This window comes from Coccinella septempunctata, chromosome 2 (assembly GCF_907165205.1).
Source record: "Coccinella septempunctata chromosome 2, icCocSept1.1, whole genome shotgun sequence".
Lineage (NCBI taxonomy): Eukaryota > Metazoa > Arthropoda > Insecta > Coleoptera > Coccinellidae > Coccinella > Coccinella septempunctata.
The window spans coordinates 40,059,543-40,080,697 of NC_058190.1; the positions used below are offsets into that span (position 1 = coordinate 40,059,543).

Genomic DNA, 21,155 nt, shown 5'->3' on the forward strand with positions numbered 1-21,155 from the left:
TTGAAGAGATATTCAGCTGAGAAATCGTTAACTGATTGACTTTTGTTGATACAAAATGACTACTCAACAGAAGGAAGTTCAGAATTTCCAGAGCTTCATAGACAATTCCCCCACGGGGTGGAGCATTATCGTCCAAAAATTTGGCCCATTAGCCGCTATTGCATGATTCGACAAGTTCTCATAAGCTCCCTATGGATAGACACAGTCAAAAACAGATCCTGTACAGGAGTAGTAGATCTTGGGCGTCTACTTCTCGGTCTTTCGCTCAAGTTTCCAGTTTGCCGATGGACCATAAACTACGCTTTCACTAACCTAAAAAAAATTCGCAACAACCCCCTGATTACCTTCTCCTCAATCATACCAATAGCCCTATTAGAAGGCTCCCTAAATTCGAAGGAAATCTTGAAGCAGTGCTCGTGAACGTATAAAATTTCCCTCGTCCATATTTCTCTTTTGAAAGTGCGCGGTCGCTGACAATATTTTCAAAGCCAGAAAACGATCAATGTCTTCCATTACAAACATGCCACGTTCACCTGATTGTATCGATATTCCAGTCCACAATGTCGGACAGCACGAAAGCCACAAGACGTAACGATAAGAGTGACCTAGTGGCCACCTGGACTGTGCCCCTCTTGGACGGGGTGCACGTCATCGAGTTCGAACACGGTACCACCAGCGGAAAGAGGGTTATAAGGGTTGACGGAAAGGTTGGTAATGATGTAGTTCACCTTTTTGACGCACACCGGAATCGGTTAGGTTGCACCTGAACACATTCTAATAATAGATATGATGGCAGAATTTTTTACTACGCTGTAACAAGTTCGATTGAACTAGAACGCAGTAGATAACTTCATCCCTAAGTGAAAGTTGGAAAGAAACATTTACATATATGGGACAACCTTTCTTGATTCCTAAGAATAAAAATGGTAATATGACAAACTGTTCTTCATTGACGATAATGAGAGCTAGGCAAAATATATTGAAATACAAAATGTGCAATACTTCCTCTCATGAAATGCGAAATACGAGGATATATTAAAAAATTCGTAGCCTACTATAGAACCTAACAAAATTTCAATGTCAAAATATTTTATTACTCAGCATATTCTCCTCTTAAGGAGCGAAGCTGCAACGTCTCTAGAACTTTGAAAAAAAAAGTTTCTTCTTGCTCTGCAAACCAGACCTCCACAGCTTTTATTATCTCCTCGTTGGAAGAAAATTTACGAGCTTTTAAACTTTTTTTTCTGTTGAGGAATGAGATTATAGTCGGATGGAGCCAAATCTGGTGAATAAGGGGGGTGTTCTAGTAATACAAATCCTAAATCACGAATTTTTTGCATGGCAACATGAGATATGTGTGCAGGGGCGTTGTCCTGCAAAAACAAAACACATTTTAATAGCTTTCCGCGTCTTTTATCTTTAATTTTTTCCCGTAGAGTGGTCAGTAATGTCGAATGGTAATCTCCGGTTATTGTTCTACCCTTATCCAAAAAAATCAATCATGATTACTCCATGGCAATCCCAAAAAACTGAAGCAAGAACTTTTCCAGGAGAACCAGAGTGTCGCCATTCCATCGATTGTTGCTTTGTTTCCAGATCGTAGAAATGTACCCAAGTATTGTCCATAGTAACAATTCGGTTCAAGAAGTCTACATCGTTTTTAAATCGAGCACAGATCGAACGAGATGTTTCTACTCTTGCACGCTTTTGGTCATCATTCAAAGTTCAAACATTCGGGGATCCATTTTGCAGCAATTTTTCTCATGTCCAAATTGACTTGAACTATATGATAAACGCGTTCGTATGAAATATTCAATGCTTCAGATATCCGTTTTAGCCCTATTCGACAGACTGATAAAAACATGTCATGAACTGCATCGATATTTTCGGGGACTGAGACAGAAACTGGCCTTTCCGATCGGTCATGATCTTCAATGGAAAATTTACCTCTTTTGAAGCTTGCAGTCCAATTTTTCACGGTCGCATACGAAGGACATTGATCACCAGGAGTATTAAGCATATTTTCGTAAATCTGCTTACCTCTTAACTCTTTTAAATACAGGTATTTGATGATGGCTTGATAATCCAATTTTTCGATATTCACAATTTCGTTGGACACGTTCTTTCTTTTAAATTATTGTGTAACTCTGGTTTAATTTTTTGATCCCAAACTTCACACTGGCATTTCTAATGAGTTATTGTTCTTTGCTATGGTAACGCAATATTTTTTTTATGCATGGAACTGGTCTAGGCTAACTAGATATCAATACATCCTCGTATACTTGAAGAGAATATTCTTGAAATAAATCTTTGGAAGGTCAGTGACCTCTAGCAGACCAGTCAATTTCAGGAAATCCCTGGAATATAGCATTTCTCATAAGTTTCCTCATCTAATTTCGTTGTTTTCTTGAAACACGTGCAGGAAAAAATTTTTTTAAATGAAGGAACAACATCCCTATTGAAAAACTTGAAGAGGTATTTTTGTGAAATGAAATAAACTTATGATCGGATCATGTTCTCTAGAAACAATGTTGACTATCGATAACATTTTTCTTCAGGAAATACTTCGAAGAGAATGGATGTTCAAATTGGTTGGGGAAGAAGTCTTCACTTTAGGCGCTCAGAAAGCCAAGTGTGTCCTGAGGGTTGATCCACTGCCATTATTCGCATTCTCCTATGGCCTCCTGGTGGATGGAAAACCGCTCGAAAAATTCACCGAAAAACAAGAAGCGACAAATCGATATTGGTCAGTCATCACGGAAGCCGGGACCCATAAAGTTGTACTAGGTCAGTTACAATAAATAAAAATTATTGAAAAACGAAGAAATTTTATACCGTAAGAAAAAATGAATTTAAATTTCGAGATCGAATTGAATAGGTATATTACATATAAGTTTTTTAATGTATTGTAAAATAATAAGAATGTAAATGTTTTTGACCTTCCATTAACTTATTTATGGTTATTTTTTTTTTTCGTAGAAAGGCATTCCCTCGATGTTTTTGTTGATGCCAAACTGATCGAGACTGAAAATACATTCGTAGAGGAAGGTACAGAAATGAAATTTGAAATAAATGGAGTATTTGCAGTAATAAAAGCATCCTATACCCATAAAAGAGAAGGAGTGATACATGAACTATATGTCAATGGCCAAAAAGTAGAAGAGGATAGTGATATTGGATAAAGATTTTCCAAGAAATATTTTTCATTTTGTTCTGTATAATAAAATTTTCACAATAGATTCATTATCATTTTGTAGAACAAGAAAGGTGATCATATATTATGTTAAAAAGCTAAAAAAAGCATAATGATGATGATAACTATACAAACAGGGAATTGGATTGAATAAAGAATCAGTAGAAAATTTTAAAAAGTTATTTCCGGTACCGGGAATCGAACCCGAGCCTCCTGGGTGAGAGCCAGGTATCCTAGCCACTAGACCATACCGGATTGTTGATAATTTAAAATTATTTCTCAATTTCTTTAAAAAGGCCAGGCCAATTAACCAGGATCGGATTTAGTATTCATTGAGATTAAACACATACATTTTAAATATGTATTGTGACTGTGATATAAGAAGTTGAGGAAATCGAGTGAAACCGTAAGAAAATTAGGGACATATGACCACGATTAAATATCACATCAATTATTGCAAATAATCCACCCCATATAGATATCCAAGAGGAAACCAACCAACTTCAGTATCTGGGATGGCAGTTGAATGCTCGCTAAACTCATTCAAGTTAGGTACCGTCAATGTCCTTGAAGGAATCCAGTAATTAGGTGAAGCACATTCTTATTTCTAGATCTTCTTAGATCTCGCAGGATTAGAGTTCCCAAGGAACTTTTTAGAATGTTTCAGTCTGGGGAGAGTTCTCCAGAGTAATTCTCTTCCGGTTGACTGAAACCTTAGGGTTTACAGATGTCCTTTTTCATTTCTCCCGAGCTGCAGACCGGGGAGTTATCCCACCCTAACACCTGGGCCTGTCATCCCTCATCTCCAAAACGATTATGCCGGGCAAGAATGAATCGTATCCCCCTTTTCCTAAAATCGATATCTCGGTCTTGCTGCCTACACGGTAGCTTGCACCGCCACCGCTGCCGCCTCTCAGTCTTGCCTGACTTGTTCCGTCCACAACGTAAAAACCCTCATTCATCCCTGATCGAATTACCCCGTGCCTGCCCTTGAAATTCGAAACACAAAATATCGCCCCTAATGTGCTTCAGTTTTTCCAGTCCTCAAAGGTGAGTTTCTGACTTTTTCAATCGAATGAGATGTTTTTCGTTTATTTGGGGTTGTATATGTAAACAAAGTCACGCTGTCAGTGTCTGGAATTCAACCCTGACATTTAGGCGGTTAAGGTAATGGGTTTGTTCTTAACTATGTTTAGATTTGATGAAATTGTAAATTGTACAGGGGAGAAGTTGTGTTTTCTGTGTAAAAGTCATTGTTGTGTGAATGTCTGTGTCCTCAAACGAGTAATTGAAACACTGATAGGATAGCTTTATTTTATACTTGAAAGTCAGGCGTTGTGGATCCTAATTTACAAATCTCGAAATTATTACGTATTCAACTGTAACATGTTGGTTCCATATAGAATCTACAGTAGTGGAATGAAAACACTATTCCAGATATAAATACTTGTGATTTTTATTAGTACTCAACATGTTTCGAGCTAAAACAACTCATCATCAGGAATAATATTGTTGTTTTTATGTAAAAGTATTCACAGTATAAATGTTCACCTTTTACATACCATTGAGTTAAATATACTCCCTGACAGTTCTTCCTTATATTAAGTGACTGTAGAAAATTTTAGGCTGTTTTTTTGATCTTTTTTTCGTCGAAGCCTATAGATGTCTCGTACATGTAAGATTTAAGGATTGAAGATGTAGACAAATGTTTTACCTCGAAAACATTCCTTTTTCAACTCTGACATTTAGAATGGTTCAATAGAATTCAAGCAAAAAAAACGTACCTATTGGTTATTGGTTTTCGTGTAAAAGTGATATTTATTCTTCCCAGGCGATATCGATGAACATACTCAACTTTTAATATTAAATAAAAAAAAATTTCAAATAATGATCTTGAGATTATATGAAAAAGTTGAAGATATTGAATGGCATTTGAATATGAATATGTTCCTTCACAGGTTTTAGATGTAAACATTGACTGACCGTTTACTGAAGGATAATTTGAATTTTCGAAGGTACTTGTATTTTTCTTCAGACGTATTGTGAGTTTTCTCTCTGAAAATCTGAAACTCAAGGGTGACTCTTTGACTGGTACATATATTTCAACACAAGATTCCTGAGATCATAAGAAACACTTTTTCTCTTTACCATTTTTTCCATTTCGGCTCGGTTGAAAACATACAGGCTGTTGAAAATCCATTGATAAATGTAATTTTGAGTTACCTATATGTATAGTTTTTCATTGATATGATGATTCTTCCATCCACATCTTCCAGTTTTTTCATTACCATTAGGTAAATACCATAAAAATACCACGAATTCAAAGAACGCAACACCTGAAATTAAGTTGAAAGCTCACTGATGAGCATTTTGGAAAATAAAAGTATTCTTCATATTTTCTCGTATATCTAATGCTCTGTTTTCGAGGAGGTACTTTGATTTTCAAAAATAAAAAATATCTGTGAAATTCCTAAAATTGGATACTTTGGCGGTTAATTGAAGTATTATTCGACCAACTAGGGAATTTTGTTCTTCCAGGGGTGGCACAGCTCATTATGAAAAAAGAAAATGTGGGTATAATACCTACAACTTTTTATCTAGGCCGAAAAAATGGTAAAGGAAAAAAGTGAATCCTTTGACCCCAATGACCTTCTTCTTCAAATGTTGAGCCTGTGGCTTGTATTTTCTATTTTTTTTTCCATTTTAAGCCTCCTGGGAGGCTGTTTTACTTTAGGATACGCATAGAGTGATATTTTTTAGTTGGGCTCGATAAAAAGCCTTCATTAGATCTCTGAAACACATGTAACCAGCCTGGGAATAGGTTATCAAGAATTTACTTTATGTACAAATACTACCAAGGATCTATTCTGGGTCCCCTTCTGTTCCTTGTTCATTGAGTGGACCAGAAATGACTGTAAAATGTTGTATCGTTCATGTTATAGTTAAAGATTTATTACAGCTTCAATTTAAATTTTTCCAGGAAGAATTAATGAAGTGCCGCAGAAAAAAATCGATATGTTAGGCGAAAAATGTGTGAGGATTCGGCATACTTGGTTTCTCCATTGGAGAGTGCAAGAAACAGCATTCCAGATGAAACAAGAAGACGTGAGTCATAGATTTAGCAAAATTGTTAGAATACAATAAGTACTTGAATTGTGCCGAACTAAGGAATAACCATACCTACTATTAGCACTAAATAACTCTTGAAGTTGCTTTTTAAAAGAAATAAACAGGGCAATATTGACCAAGACGAGATAGAATAGCCACATGGTCATGTATCCCCAAAATCCTTAGAACGAATATGAAACTTATTTTGATGTTCTAGTTAAGCTGTAGTGAACCACTTTCTTGCTCTAGCCAAACTTCGTTTAGCATTCATGGTGATTTGAATCTTATTGATGAATTATTTTCTCTGAGGAGAAAAAAGGACTTTCAACTCGAACTAAGCTGTATTCATAATTTTCATTTTATAACAGGCTATGGATAGGTTATACTGGTTTGATTGTACAGGGAGTCCGAATTTAATATAAATATATTTCAGGGGGTGATTCTAGGTCAAAATATAAAGAAAACTTTATATCAACTCAGTTGCTAAAATGCACCCCACGGGCGCTAGACCCTCTTCAACAAGCCCTCCAAAATTCAGCGAATTGGCTATATAGCTTTCTCAAAATTTGGCGTAGTATAGTTCTGGTACATTGAAGTTTTTGGATAAACTGTAAAAAAAATGACTGATTCTCATCAGAGGCAGAGATAGGGGGATCTCATAAAATTACTTATAGTTTTTGATTCAGTGATCTTTCTTATTGAAGTTTCAATACAAAAATTGATTATTCATTTTTGTAGGTACATAATAGGTATCTTTCATTGAAAGCGTTATGTAGCATCATTCTCGAGAAAAAGACTTACTGGCTACTGTATCTATATAATGAAAAAATTTCTTGTTTCAGTGTCATTCGGCACAATCGGCACAAACAGGACTGGAGATATCCTAGTTGGCTTTCACGAAGATGCTTTATCTCAAGCCACAGTCGGAAGAGCCCAGGTGATCCTAGCCATCGTTTTAGGCCTAGGCTTAGCGGCCGACTGTGGATTTGTGTCAATTTTAGATTATATTTTACCTTTAGCAGAAGTCCATCTATGTCTGGGGGAGAACGAGAAGAAATGGCTAGGTGAGATCAAATAAATCATCCAAGGGATCGATTCGGAATTCATTTAATTTATTTTCAGTTTCAGTGACATTCTTAGTCCTGGCTGGGGGTTCCTTTTCTTGGGGCATTCTTGGGGATCATCTTGGGAGGAGAAGAGCCCTGATAAGTGCGCTGTTCGTGGCGGTTCTTTTCTCCGGAGTTGCCACAGTCATGCCCACCTATGGCACATTCATCACAGCCTGGTACGAAATGAAAAATAAAATAAACTGCTCCACAAGAGTTAGGGCTATCTCATTCAATCGTTTTTAAAAGTATGTAATCTTCGAAAAAATCCCTGTAAAATCATTTAAAACTCAATAACAACTTGAATCGGTCCAATAAAAATCAGTATGACATTTCGTCAATCTGGTCGCCTTTTTTCTGAAGTTTGGTTCTTTGCATATGCTTCATGAAAGTTCTTATTTTGAAATGAAGTCAGTTTATCAACGGCTTCGATTTGAAACGAGTTTTCTGAAAATGCCAAGACGTAAATTAACAAACGATGAGGCTAATAGGGCTATCGGAATGCTACAGGGTGGCCTAACTCAGGTTGTTGTAGCGGAAAGGCTCCAAGTCAGCCAAAGTGTGATATCTCGACTTTGGAATAGATTCAGGGAGACAGATTTCGTGTTGGAAAGAACAAGGCTTGGTGGGCGACGAAAACCAACACCTGCTCAGGATCGTTTCATCACCGTTTCGGCGAGAAGAAACCCTACATCTACGTGTAGAATGCTACAGAATACTCTTCAAAATGCAGATGGGGTCCAAGTTTCCATCGAAACCATCAGACGACGTTTGAGAGAGGTGAATCTAGGTTCTAGACGTCCATTAAGAGGAGTTCCATTAACACGTGACCATAAGCGTCAAAGACTGGAATGGGCAAGGTGACATATCAATTGAAACGATCAATGGCGTAGTGTCCTTTTCACTGATGAATCCAGATATGGACGATTTTCAGATTCTCGAAGAATAAGGGTATGGACAATCCCACGCATACCCCGTAATCGTCGCTATGTCCAAGAAGTCCATCCATTCCGAGGGGGTAGTGTTATGGTACGGGCCGGGATATGTTTCAACGGGCGCACAGATCTACACATTTGTCCTGGGAATATGACCGCCTTACACTATAGGGACCATGTCATTGGCAATGTTGTGCCACATTTTCACGCTGCTATTGGTGAAACTTTTCAATTTCTAGACGATAACGCTAGACCGCACCGTGCAGCCATAGTTGAGAATGCGCGCGAGGAGCTTGGTATTCCACATTTACCAATACCTCCGCACTCATCAGATTTGAATTGCATATAACATGCATGGGATATGCTCCAAAGAAGATTAGATAATCATCAACCTACCCCAGAATCCTTAAATGATCTGAGAGATCTTCTTCCCCGTTTATGGAACCAAATTCCTCAAGAAATGTTCAACAACCTCGTGTGTAGTATGCAAAGAAGATGTAAACCTGTTATTGATGCCCGTGGAGGCCATACATTGTATTGATAGTCTTAAAATGCTTGAACTCTCTGGGAATAAAATTAATTTGCAACTCGAAATCATATTAATATGAATTTTCATCACAAAAATCTTATTTTAACTATATTTTTTCGCAATTTAAGTCAATATCCCTAACTCACGTGGAGCAGTTTATAAGGAAGGTTTATCCAGTAGTCACGTTCTTTTTCAGGTTTTGCGCTTCACTAGGAGTATCAGGCATATTCCCCCTCAGCTTCAGTTATCTGGCAGAAACCTGCTCCCGGGCCACTAGATGTAGATACGCTGGCTTCCTCCACTCCTTCTGGCCTATCGGCGCAATCTACATATCAATTCTAGCCGACGTCATACTCCCCATGAAGGGCGTTGATATCGTACAAGACAATCAGGAACATTGGAGCTCTTGGCATAGATTTTTGATATTGAGTATTATACCCACATTAGCTAGTTTGTTCGGTCTCATTTGGACGTCGGAGTCGCCCAGGTATCTCCTGGAGGCGTCTAGGGAGGTCGAGGCTTTGGCTGTGTATCAGAGGTTGCACAAATTGAACAATACCAGGACGCAATATGGCATGACGGAATTGGAGTTGCCAGGACGTGGTGCTTACAGAGAAAGATCGAGCAGTCCTGGGAGGAATATATTTAAACATCATTTGACTTCGGTAGGTATACAAAACCTAATTGGGCTCTAATTGTAACAAAGAATAGAAATTACTCATGGACGTAGAAATTGCCAAACCATGATACGAGTCTTTGACTCGTACAAATATTTCAACAATAGATTCTTGAGGTCAAAAGAAACACTTTTTTCCTTTGCCATTTTTTCCGAATCGGCTAGGTTTACGAGATACAGGGTGTCGAAAAAGCATGAAAACTTTATTTTCAGTTCTATCTCACGAACGGTTTTATCGAATGAAAACAGTTTCGGAATATAGTTTTTCATTTAAGTATTTGAGGAATCTTTTCAAACACAAGATATCACCCACGTCTTCCAGTTTACTCTATATGACAATTACGTACCATAAAAATACCAAAAATTCAAAGAACCCAACTCTTGAAACTAAGTTGGACGCTATGTAATGAATATTTGAGCGTTTTGTAAAATAAAAGTATTCTTCATTTTTTTTCGTATAATGCTCCGTTTTCGAATAATCTGATGTTCAAAAATTAAAAAGTATCTGTGAAATTTGAAAAATTGAGTAGGGGAGATTAGGGAGCATTGATACATGGGGAGGCTTGATACAGGCTTATATCCGCGATCTGTAGCCGTTTTCAAAAGTATTATACTAGTGAACACTATTCTTTGGCAGAGGGCATTGCGTGACGTTAATCTGTAAGGCTAACAGTAGTTTGTTTGTGAAATATTCAACGAAGAGTGTTTCGAGGTGAGAAATTGTTTTTACTCAAGTTACCTAAGGGTTTTATGATCATGCATTAATTCTTCTGCATAAACAAACATTTCACTGGGAAATATGCATAAAACTACTCAATTTATAGTTTTATTCGCATATCAAAATATATGAGTATAAGATGAAAACATAAATCACTTTAAAAATTGCTTTCAGGGAGGTTTGAGACATTTGTCGTGGGGAGGCCTGATACATGTATCATCTTCAGAAAATATTCCGTAGCTAGTTGGATAGGCCTACATGAAGGCGTTTTCACCACCAACATATCAAAGGGATTTTTAACAACTGGAATTTATCCGTACAATCCCCATGTATTAACGAGGCCGACTTTTCGTGTGCGGAAGTGGTCGGTTAGACCATTTCCTGATTTTTCTACACCTATGGGACCAAAGCAAGCCAGTATCATTGCTGACCTACCTTCTGATCTAAATAATCCTCTCGATTACTCTCCCAGTGCATCGTATCAATCCTCCCATAAGTGGGGAGGCTTGAGACAGTTTGCATGTTTTTGTGTTCAACGTTCTGTACAGAATAAGAAGTTTATGTTTTGAGACTTCTATATTTATTTTGTTGAACGATTAATTGAAGAATTATATAATATAAGAAAAGTCCTGTTTCTTCATATAATTCAGTTTCCAGAATAAAAATTCCAAAAAACGTATCAACCCTCCCCAGTCTCCCCTACTTTGGGTGAATGCAACTCTTTTTGAGATCCACAGATGTGTAGTGCCACAGATTTAGCTAATTATTCGTAAGGTGAATTTGTTTTTTCAGGGGTGGCACAGCTCATCATGAAAACTTAAAATGGCTATATCTTTTTATCAGCATTCTGAATAGGAAAAAATGGTATGGGAAAAAAGCGTTTCTTTTGACCTCAAGAATCTACTGATAAAGCGTTTGTACGACCCAAAGACTCACCCTGTATATATTCTTTCAAAATAGAGTTATACAAACTTTTACAATCAAAAAACAACGAAGCGGGTTTAAAGAAATGGCAACAAGATACAGATCCTAGAACCTATTCCCCGTTATACATCTCAGTGTAAGCAGGGGAAAAATGTCAACAGGGGGCCATACATATCTTCATATTATGATACATGAAAACAGAGATGAAAACCCCAGAAAAAACTCCCCCTGTCTGCCCGTATAAGTGTATTGATAATGAATTTGTATAAAGAATAAACTGAAATTATTATATTGAAGGACATCTTCTTCATAGGACGAAATCCAAAAAAACTTCTATCCCTCTCTTTCTTCCATGAAGGTTGACGAAGTGAGAATAATCTGAAAACAAAAAAGAAAGAAAAACGAGAGGGGTATTGAATTTTATATTTCTCATTAAATAATTTAGAAATTTTTAGCCCCTCTCAAAAAATATTCGGATACCGAATGAATGACTTCGAAACCAACCTCAAATTTATACTTTCTTTAACTCTTCACCAAGTGGTCTATAGTCACTTCTTCTGCGCCACACTCACATCTTGGACTATCAACAGCATTCCATCTAAAATCATGCTATTACAATTACTCCGACCATGGCCAGTCCTAAGTCGATTCAGAATTCTTCTAGGAAGATCAAATCCAGGGACTTTTTTTGAAGGATCGAACCTTTATTGAAGAGATTAGGTACATAAATTCCGTTATGATTGCCAAACTTCTTTATGGCTATTAGTCGAATAAAGAGAATCATTAGGGAAAGGCTTACGAGATTTCAATCTGGTACTTCTAGCATCTGGTATAATATATGGTAACATTGGGAATAAAATTGGGAAGTAATGGAATTTATTTCGAGACTGCCACCTGTAGGAGAATATGAGGTGGTACGTGGTACGATGTTTGAAAGAACGGGTAACCAATGTAGAGGTGTATATTTGATGGTTCCAGTAACAATCCTCATATAATCATTGAGTAGGATAACGATTTTATTGACGTGAGCACTGTTGAACCGAACATAGCAACAGTACCTACTCAGAAGCAGAAAAAACTAAGTCCAAAGCTGCCTTACGAAGTGTGATAGCATCAGCAGCAGCTCCCCATGAAGAAACAACTAATTTCTGAAGTATATTGTCCCTCGATTTTAATTTTAAACGTAAACTTTCCGAATGAACTTTAAAATTGAATGAAGAATCTTATAGGTGCACATGAAAATGATACTGTGATAGCGAAACACGTGTAGTGAATTTCAGTTTTTGATAATTCCCTCTAAAATAGGATATGTAAATAAGTCTATTCAACCCATAGATATAAACACATGGACTGTGCCTTCCCTTTCTATCTATGCATGAAATACGGTCAAAAAAAGTGACAGAGAGAAACTGAACATCGGCCATGCAGTTGTTTTTTTTTCTAGAATTTTGATTGTTCCGGACTCACCTCTATGTAAACACAAAAGAGACAGGTAATGGCCCGACGTATATTTCCCTCTTTCTATAAAAAAGCCAATTTCATGCTGGCATTGCTCAGTCCATGTCTCTGTCTATGATCCAACCCGATATTTGATAAATTGTTTCTAGTTCCAGGAAATCATCCGAAAAATATCAACACCAACCCACTTTCGAGTGACCCTCCTCCTGGCAATCCTCCATCTCATATACGGATTCGTCTACGTAGGCATTTCCAGCTTCTCGGTGTCGCTGTTGAAAGAATACAAAAATCAGGAGTTTTTCTCCAGCAGGACGTACGTACAACACGAGTTTTTCACGGACACGGCTTTCAATCGATCGATAGAGAACGTGGAGTACAAATTCACCACATTCAAGAACGTCAGTTTCAGCCACATCAATCTCAATCATGTTCTGTTCACCAGCTGCATCTTCGATGATTCAGAGTTCGTTAACGTCAAGACCTCCAAGACGTATTTCGAGCATGTGACAGTTCAGAATTGCAGGTGAGATCGGTTTTTTTGTGGATTGTTCGGGGTGTAATGGGTATTCTTCTTTGGTCAGGGGACCAGAGACCAGAGGAAAGATAACTTTCCTCTGAGATAGAGATATTCTGAAGCATCAGCGTGTGCTTACCCTCAAAGGGTAGTATAGTGAAAATGTTTCATGACATATTGACGAAGAGTTTAGGGAACCCAGATTCTAGATAAACTGCGAAAAAATATAGTTAAAATAAGATTTTTGTGATGAAAATTCATCTAATATGATTTCAAGTTTCAAATTAATTTTAGCCTGTAGGTATGCAGCGTATACAGGGTGGTTGAGAAAAATAGAGTAAAATAACGAAATTTTATTCCCAGAGAATTCAAGCATTTTAAGATCATCAATACAATGTATGACCTCCATGGGCATCAATGACAGCTTGACATCTTCTTTGCATACTACACACGAGGTTGTTGAACATTTCTTGAGGAATTTGGTTCCATAAACGGGGCAGAAGCTCTCTCAGATCATTTAAGGATTCTGGGGTAGGTTGATGATTATCTAATCTTCTTTGGAGCATATCCCATGCATGTTCTATGCAATTCAAATCTGGTGAGTGCGGAGGTATTGGTAAATGTGGAATACCAAGCTCCTCGCGCGCATTCTCAACTATGGCTGCACGGTGCGGTCTAGCGTTATCGTCTAGAAATTGAAAAGTTTCCCCAATAGCAGCGTGAAAATTTGGCACAATATTGTCAATGACATGCTCCCTATAGTGTAAGGCGATCATATTCCCAGGACAAATGTGTAGATCTGTGCGCCCGTTGAAACATATCCCGGCCCATACCATAACACTACCCCCACGGAATGGATGGACTTCTTGGACATAGCGACGATTACGGGGTATGCGTGGGATTGTCCATACCCTTATTCTTCGAGAATCTGAAAATCGTCCATATCTGGATTCATCAGTGAAAAGGACACTACGCCATTGATCGTTTCAATTGATATGTTGCCTTGCCCATTCCAGTCTTTGACGCTTATGGTCACGTGTTAATGGAACTTCTCTTAATGGACGTCTGGAACCTAGATTCACCTCTCTCAAACGTCGTCTGATGGTTTCGATGGAAACTTGGACCCCATCTGCATTTTGAAGAGTATTCCGTAGCATTCTACACGTAGATGTAGGGTTTCTTCTCGCCGAAACGGTGATGAAACGATCCTGAGCAGGTGTTGTTTTTCATCGCCCACCAAGCCTTGGTCTTTCTAACACGGAATCTGTCTCCCTGAACCTATTCCAAAGTATAGATATCACAGTTTGGCTGACTTGGAGCCTTCCGCTACAACAACCTGAGTAAGGACATCCTGTAGCATTCCGATAGCCTCATTAGCCTCAGCGTTTGTTAATTTACGTCTTGGCATTTTCAGAAAACTCGTTTCAAATATAAGCCATTGATAAACTGACTTCATTTCAAAATAAGAACATTCATGAAGCGTATGCAAAGAACCAAACTTCAGAAAAAAGGCGACCATATTGACGAAATGTCTCATACTGATTTTTATCGGATCGGTTCAAGTTGTTATTGAGTTTTAAATATTTAACAGCGATTTTCTCGAAGATTACTTACTTTTAAAAACGATTGAATACGATATCCCTAACTCTTATGGAGCAGTTTAATTTAATCTCAAGTATTCTTCTTCAGAGGAGAATCTGACAAAACTTGTAGCAATACTATGATCATGTACCTTGTACCATGCATATATAGCCTCAGTGAAAACGCCTTCATATTTTGAGCCTGCTCTCCTCTTTTCAGATTCGTAGATACGGATATAACAGACCATCATTTTCTAGAGAGTACAATGAGGAACAACACCTTCATATCATTAATTTTCGAGTGTCCAGTAGACTTCGACTACAACACTTTTTTACCAGACATCTACTACAACACCCTAGACTGGGCCGATCCCATGTTTTTGGCGCTGTTCCTCATGGGTTTCGTGATGGAAGCAACTCAAAGATCGAAGATTATCCTGGGCCTAACGGCCTTGGCTAGCTTCAGCAGCGTGGGGATGTTTTATATGACTAACACCTTTGCAGTGGAGATGTTGGAGTTCATCTTGAAGATTTTGCTGATGTGCGCTGTGAATGCTCTCACAGTTGTCGTCATCGAAACTTATCCATGTCACGTTAGGTGAGGAAATTTTGTAGACATATGCTTACATCTCTTCATAAACTTTTTACGGTTTTCACTCCCAATCTCTGAAACAAAATCAATTGAAAATGAAATCAACGATTTGCTCCTGCGTAAATTCTTGCACTAATTTGTCAGGAGCAAATTAACTAGAAAAAATTGTTGCCTGACAATGAACTCAAAATAAATAACGTTGAAATTATAATTCTTCGTAACGTTTCGGAGTCTATATCAGACTCCTTCATCAGACGGAAAAATCTACTCTTGAAAATCTTCTGAATTGTCGCTTTTTGTCTGACATTAATTGTCAACACACAGAAACAGAGACTGCACAGAAACGTTGATTCATTTAATTTTGAAATTACCGGATGGCAGCTCCTTCTTTAGTAAATTGATCCAAATATGATCTATTCCTATCGAACAATTTGCGAAATTATTATCTTGATCTAATAGAATACACGTAGACTCTTTAATTTTTCGTTTAAAATGGTCTGGTTCTGTCATTAAAATTTTAGTGTTGTCCCAATCCATCATGTGGTCTCCCGTATTAGAACAAATGTGATCTGCGATTTGTGATCGATTAATTTCTCTATTTTTAATATTATTTTTATGTTCGCGTTTTCTTATTTCTAGAGGTCTGGACGTTTCACCTGTATAAGTTTTACCACAAATACAGGGTATGTTGTAAATACGGTAATTTCAAAATTAAATGAATCAACGTTTCTGTGCAGTCTCTGTTTCTGTGTGTTGACAATTAATGTCAGACAAAAAGCGACAATTCAGAAGATTTTCAAGAGTAGATTTTTCCGTCTGATGAAGGAGTCTGATATAGACTCCGAAACGTTACGAAGAATTATAATTTCAACGTTATTTATTTTGAGTTCATTGTCAGGCAACAATTTTTTCTAGTTAATTTGCTCCTGACAAATTAGTGCAAGAATTTACGCAGGAGCAAATCGTTGATTTCATTTTTAATTGATTTTGTTTCAGAGATTGGGAGTGAAAACCCTAAAAAGTTTATGAAGAGATGCAAAATCCTCCCAAAATAAATTTCAATCGATATATGCTTACATACCCTGCTCTACCGAAGTCATTACTTTTCCCTCAGATAACCTCACAAAAACGTTTTTCTCGAAATATTACAAAAAATTATGAAATTTGGGACACTATTTCCCGCCAAACTAATTTCTACAGCCAAAAAATCCCTGACAGAGAAAATAAACTTCTTCCAATGGCATTTTTTTTTAAATAAATTCTAAATTATTCCTGATTTGCCATGCTCTTGAAATTTACTCCTTAACTACCTATTTTTAACGTGCACAATAGACAAGTTTCTTGCTATGTTCATTATTCAAGTTAATATCTGCTATAACACATATTTTCTTTGCCAATTTCACAAATCGCATCTTTAAAACCGGCCAATCAATATTGATAATTCTCTTGGCACGTACAATATTTCGAAAATAATTATGTGAAATTGTTAGAGCGAAATACATTAATTTGAGTTCTCCTTGATTTGCAGCTTCCACAGCAAATTGTCCATTTTTTCTACTTTTATAAATCAAAGGTGTCATAGGTACATATTCATTTATAACGTTAACATATAAATTTTTTTGCAGATGCACAGCTCATGGATTCATGCGGTGCTTGTACCACATAGCCTCTCTGTGTGCAATAAATGTCTACGGATCTCTGATAAATGTTATCCTGCTATTTCCAACGATCATTACAGTCATCGTGCTTTTTGCAGCTACTTTTCTATCCACCAAAATCCAAGACAACAGCAAGACCCTACTTTGATTTAACTTACAACGAAGTTGGACATTCATAACTTTAGAAAGGATTTCTGTAACGTAACAGCCATGCATGCTTTAACAAGCAAACCCCCAAAGTGCATGTTTTTTCGGCTGAAACATGTCCATCATCCATTGGTTTTCTGTATACGAGAATTTTGTGAGGAAAGATCTACATATCAATGATGCCGAAAAGCAAAATTTCGAGGAACAATCGAAATTCATATTTGATCAATGTATAGAAGCAATAAGCATTATCAGGATTCATGACCTGTTTATATGTTGAATCATTGAAACTTTATTATATCACCTGAACTAGTACAACAGTACATCTGGATATTTCTTTCCGAATGCTGGATCAGAACTTTGAGTGCTGGGAATAAGTGAAAAAAAATAGTTTCAATCCCTAAAATAATCATGGTTGTGAATATAAGATAGGAGGAAGAGAACAGGAGAATATAAGTTACTATTGGAATGTGATGTAGCCTAATTTATATCATTGGGATGAAAAATTGTACCAATTGTTTCTTTCAGAAAATGTTTGACTAATGAATTCGAAATTTTGAATTCATCTCAATCATTTGTTCCTAGTGCTCACTGTGGGAGAGTCGAAATTATTTCAAAAACACCAAGAAACCCAGGATTTTCATGAGTCATAGAGAAGAAATATTTATTTTTCAAATTTTGATGAATTTCAGATCATTTTTAGATAATTTCCCTTCAAGTAGGTACCTCTAATGTAATGTCTTCCTTTGGACACAAAGTTATTCTTTTACAACATACGTTACTCATCTCTTATTTCCTACAATCAGAAAGGTAAGGAAATTTGAGGAAATGAACTACATATCACCTGGAACGACAAATCATTGTGTGATTTGACCCTGAAGATTTTGTATTGGTCGTATTGAATAAAACTTTTGCTTCATAGAAAACAGCATTTTCATTAAACTTTTGTTGCTAATTTACCTACTTCCATTTTACACTTCTAGTGAATAACTGAATAATGATTTGTTTTCTCTACTCATCAATTCATTTATTGAAAATTTGCTTTTGTGTCTGTTTTTTTAGTACTTCTGAATTTCGAAAATTATGGAATAACAGAAAACTTTTTGATTTAAATCAACCATCTATTGCCATCTATTGACCAATCGTCAAACTTGAAAGTTGCACCACTTCAACTTTTTGCCATTTTGTAGTTATATAATATGATTAAAGTTATAGAGTTTCCGCTCACTTTCAAAAAAGCTCTCATTCAGAAGGAAAAAATCTATTGAACCTAACGAAATAGGTTCCTTTCAAATTTTCCTCTTCAAAAAGTAATCTGTTTTTAATGATGTTACAGAAATCTACAAAATATATTTAATCAACTATTTTTAGTAGAGAGCATCAATGATAGATGGAGGCACCAGTAGTTTTTCGGAATTTCCCATATCGACCAATTTTGTCGCCATACAACTTTGCCCCAGTATCTTCACGTTATTAATATCATAAGGGAATAAGCTGCTTTCATTGCGCAGCCCAAAGCAATTTTCCTCGAGCCTCCCACGAGAGGAGTAAACGCTGCATAATTGTTTAATTATTGAGCATAATCGTGGAGGATGCCGGCTAAGGTTTACACTGTAATCAAAATTTTACCTCTCGCGGCGCTGCTTGATCATTAATTTCTTGAATCCAGGCCTTTTATACGAACTTTCACGAGACTTGTAATGTTCTTAACGGGGACTCTAACTCGGGAAATCGATTTTCAGGAAACGTGTGAAAATGAAGGTCCATTCTCTTTTTGCAGGATTCTTGATCGGATTCGTCGAATGATACGTGTTTTGAATGATTTCCTCTTTGGAAATGAAAAGAAAAGAAAGATTTCTATTGATTTTATTGTTTCTTGTTATAGTTGAAGAAATTTGTGAAGTTGCTGTGTAAAATCTGAAGTGATTTTGTGCTAAAACCATTCACCAAACCGCTTCTGAATCGATATTATTCAGTGAAAGCCATAAAATTTGAGTTTTATCATGATGATTTTTTTCCAACACCTATCCCATAAGATTTCAGGACCGCCTGGAACAAATTGCTTGAGCACATAACACACAGATTTTTTTTTGTTTTGGTTAAAGATATCGGTGAAATTCTTCCATTTATGTTTTTTATCCTAAATCTGCAAAAAAAAGTATACTCCATAAAAAAAGATGTACAGAACGAGATTCGTATGGAATTAAACTCTTATGAGGTACTTATGTAGGTACCTAGATGCAGTGAATATTTTGAAAAGAGTTTCATTAGGTGAAGGTTTCCAATTTTTCGAATTCCACAGATAATTTTTATTTTTGAACATCAAATTACTCGAAAACGGCGCACCATAAAGGAAAATATGAAGAATACTTTTATTTTACAAAACGTTCAAATATTCATTAGATAGCGCCCAACCCTTGAGTATTAACTCAGTTGAATACTCATAGGTTCAACTTAGTTTCAAGAGTTGGGTTCTTTGAATTTTTGCTATTTTCATGGTAGGTCCTTGAGTCCATGGTCATAATGAGAAAACTGGAAGACGTGGGTGATATCTTGTGTTCGAAAAAGATTAATCAAACAAATGAAAAACTATATTCATTCGATAAAACTGTTTGTGAGATAAAACTAAAAATAACATTTTTTGACGGTTTTTCAACAGCATGTATCTCTCAAACCGAGGCGATTCGGAAAAAATGGTAAGGGAAGAAAGTGCTTTCTTTGAACTCAAAAATCTACTGTTAAAATATTCATATGAGTAAAAGACTCACCCTGTATAAATATTTTCAAGGTATACTTATTGTCTGGCTTATGGTTGGAAAAAAAGTTGATAGCTTGGAAAGAAACGAATTTATGGACTCCTGTCTTCTGGGTCACCATATATGTAGAGGGTGGGCAAAATTGGTGATACCTGAACTACAACTTTTTAACCCAACGAGATAGAAGAAAAGGAATCGCATATAACCTTCGTCTTTTTTCGAGAAACTATTAAGGCCATCAACTACATTCCTCTATCTTCTTTTGTTCTCGAGTTATAGGGCAAAATTGAAATTTTAGCGATTTCAACTTTGGTCATTACCTCCGTTTCTCTTTGTGCTAGGATGTTGAAATGAAATCATTATAGGGACACGTTTTTGATAGCAATCCAGTGGTGTACTATGATTTTATTCAACAGGTTTATTTGCTGAGCTATAGCACAAAGCTGTGTTATAGAAGTAAAAATTACTTTGAAACAAACGCCATTTTTCCCGATTCAGAAATATATCATACATAGACCTCAATTTTTTTATGTAATTTTAAACTACTGTTCTCATAAGAAAAGACACATCTTCATGTTATATCGTCGCCCAGATGTCAAAACCTCGTATCTCAAAATTCACTGATTTTGAGATACGAGTATAATTCTGACTATTAATTAATTTTCCATCGATTCCAAAACCTTGTATGTATATCGATTTAGTGACAGACAGTATTAAACCACTTATCAAAATTTGAACTAAAACAGATATTTGATTAAGATATGAGAAGTTTTCTTCATTTCCTGAAAATTGTGCTTTTTTGAGATACATGGTTTTCACATCTGAGCGACGATGGACCTGTTGAAAAAAATAATAGTACGCCACTGGATTGCTATCTCAAATGTGTCTGAATAATGTTTTCATTTCAACATCCTAGCACAAACAGAAAGAGAGATATGTAATACCAAAAGTTGAAATTTATAAATTTTGGCCTATAACTCGAAAACAAAAGAAGATAGAGTAATGCAGTTGATGGTATTATTAGTTACTCGAAAAATGACGACCGTAATGTGTTATGCATTTTCCTATATCTGTTGGGATAGTTGTAGTTGTAGTTCAGATATCACCAATTTTGCCCACCTGTACAAAATACAGTTTTCTAATTTTACTTGTACGTATTGGTATGGTTCAGGATACATCTAGTTTTATCAACTTCTTTTCATAAGTGTTTAAGGATAATATTGTACTTATATAATGGTGCAGTTTAGATATTGATAGATCC

General features: G+C 36.4%; 2 protein-coding genes and 1 non-coding gene across 3 annotated transcripts; 2 read left to right on the forward strand and 1 right to left on the reverse strand.

Moving 5' to 3' along the window:
* The first annotated feature begins 288 nt into the window (after window positions 1-288).
* Window positions 289-3,182, forward strand: LOC123308047 (fas apoptotic inhibitory molecule 1). The gene is made up of 3 exons (XM_044890573.1): window positions 289-707; window positions 2,559-2,787; window positions 2,980-3,182. The coding sequence occupies exons 1-3, from the start codon at window positions 561-563 to the stop codon at window positions 3,180-3,182; spliced, it is 579 nt and encodes a 192-aa protein (XP_044746508.1). The 5' UTR covers window positions 289-560.
* A 194-nt stretch (window positions 3,183-3,376) lies between these two features.
* Trnae-cuc lies at window positions 3,377-3,448 on the reverse strand. Its single transcript has one exon. It is a non-coding gene; the product is annotated as a tRNA-Glu (tRNA).
* A 657-nt stretch (window positions 3,449-4,105) lies between these two features.
* LOC123307404 (synaptic vesicle glycoprotein 2B-like) lies at window positions 4,106-18,054 on the forward strand. The gene is made up of 8 exons (XM_044889691.1): window positions 4,106-4,243; window positions 6,174-6,298; window positions 7,144-7,365; window positions 7,424-7,586; window positions 9,068-9,536; window positions 12,797-13,170; window positions 14,962-15,339; window positions 16,959-18,054. Exons 2-8 carry the CDS (start codon window positions 6,223-6,225, stop codon window positions 17,137-17,139), a joined length of 1,863 nt encoding a protein of 620 aa, XP_044745626.1. The 5' UTR covers window positions 4,106-4,243; window positions 6,174-6,222; the 3' UTR covers window positions 17,140-18,054.
* Window positions 18,055-21,155: the final 3,101 nt, after the last annotated feature.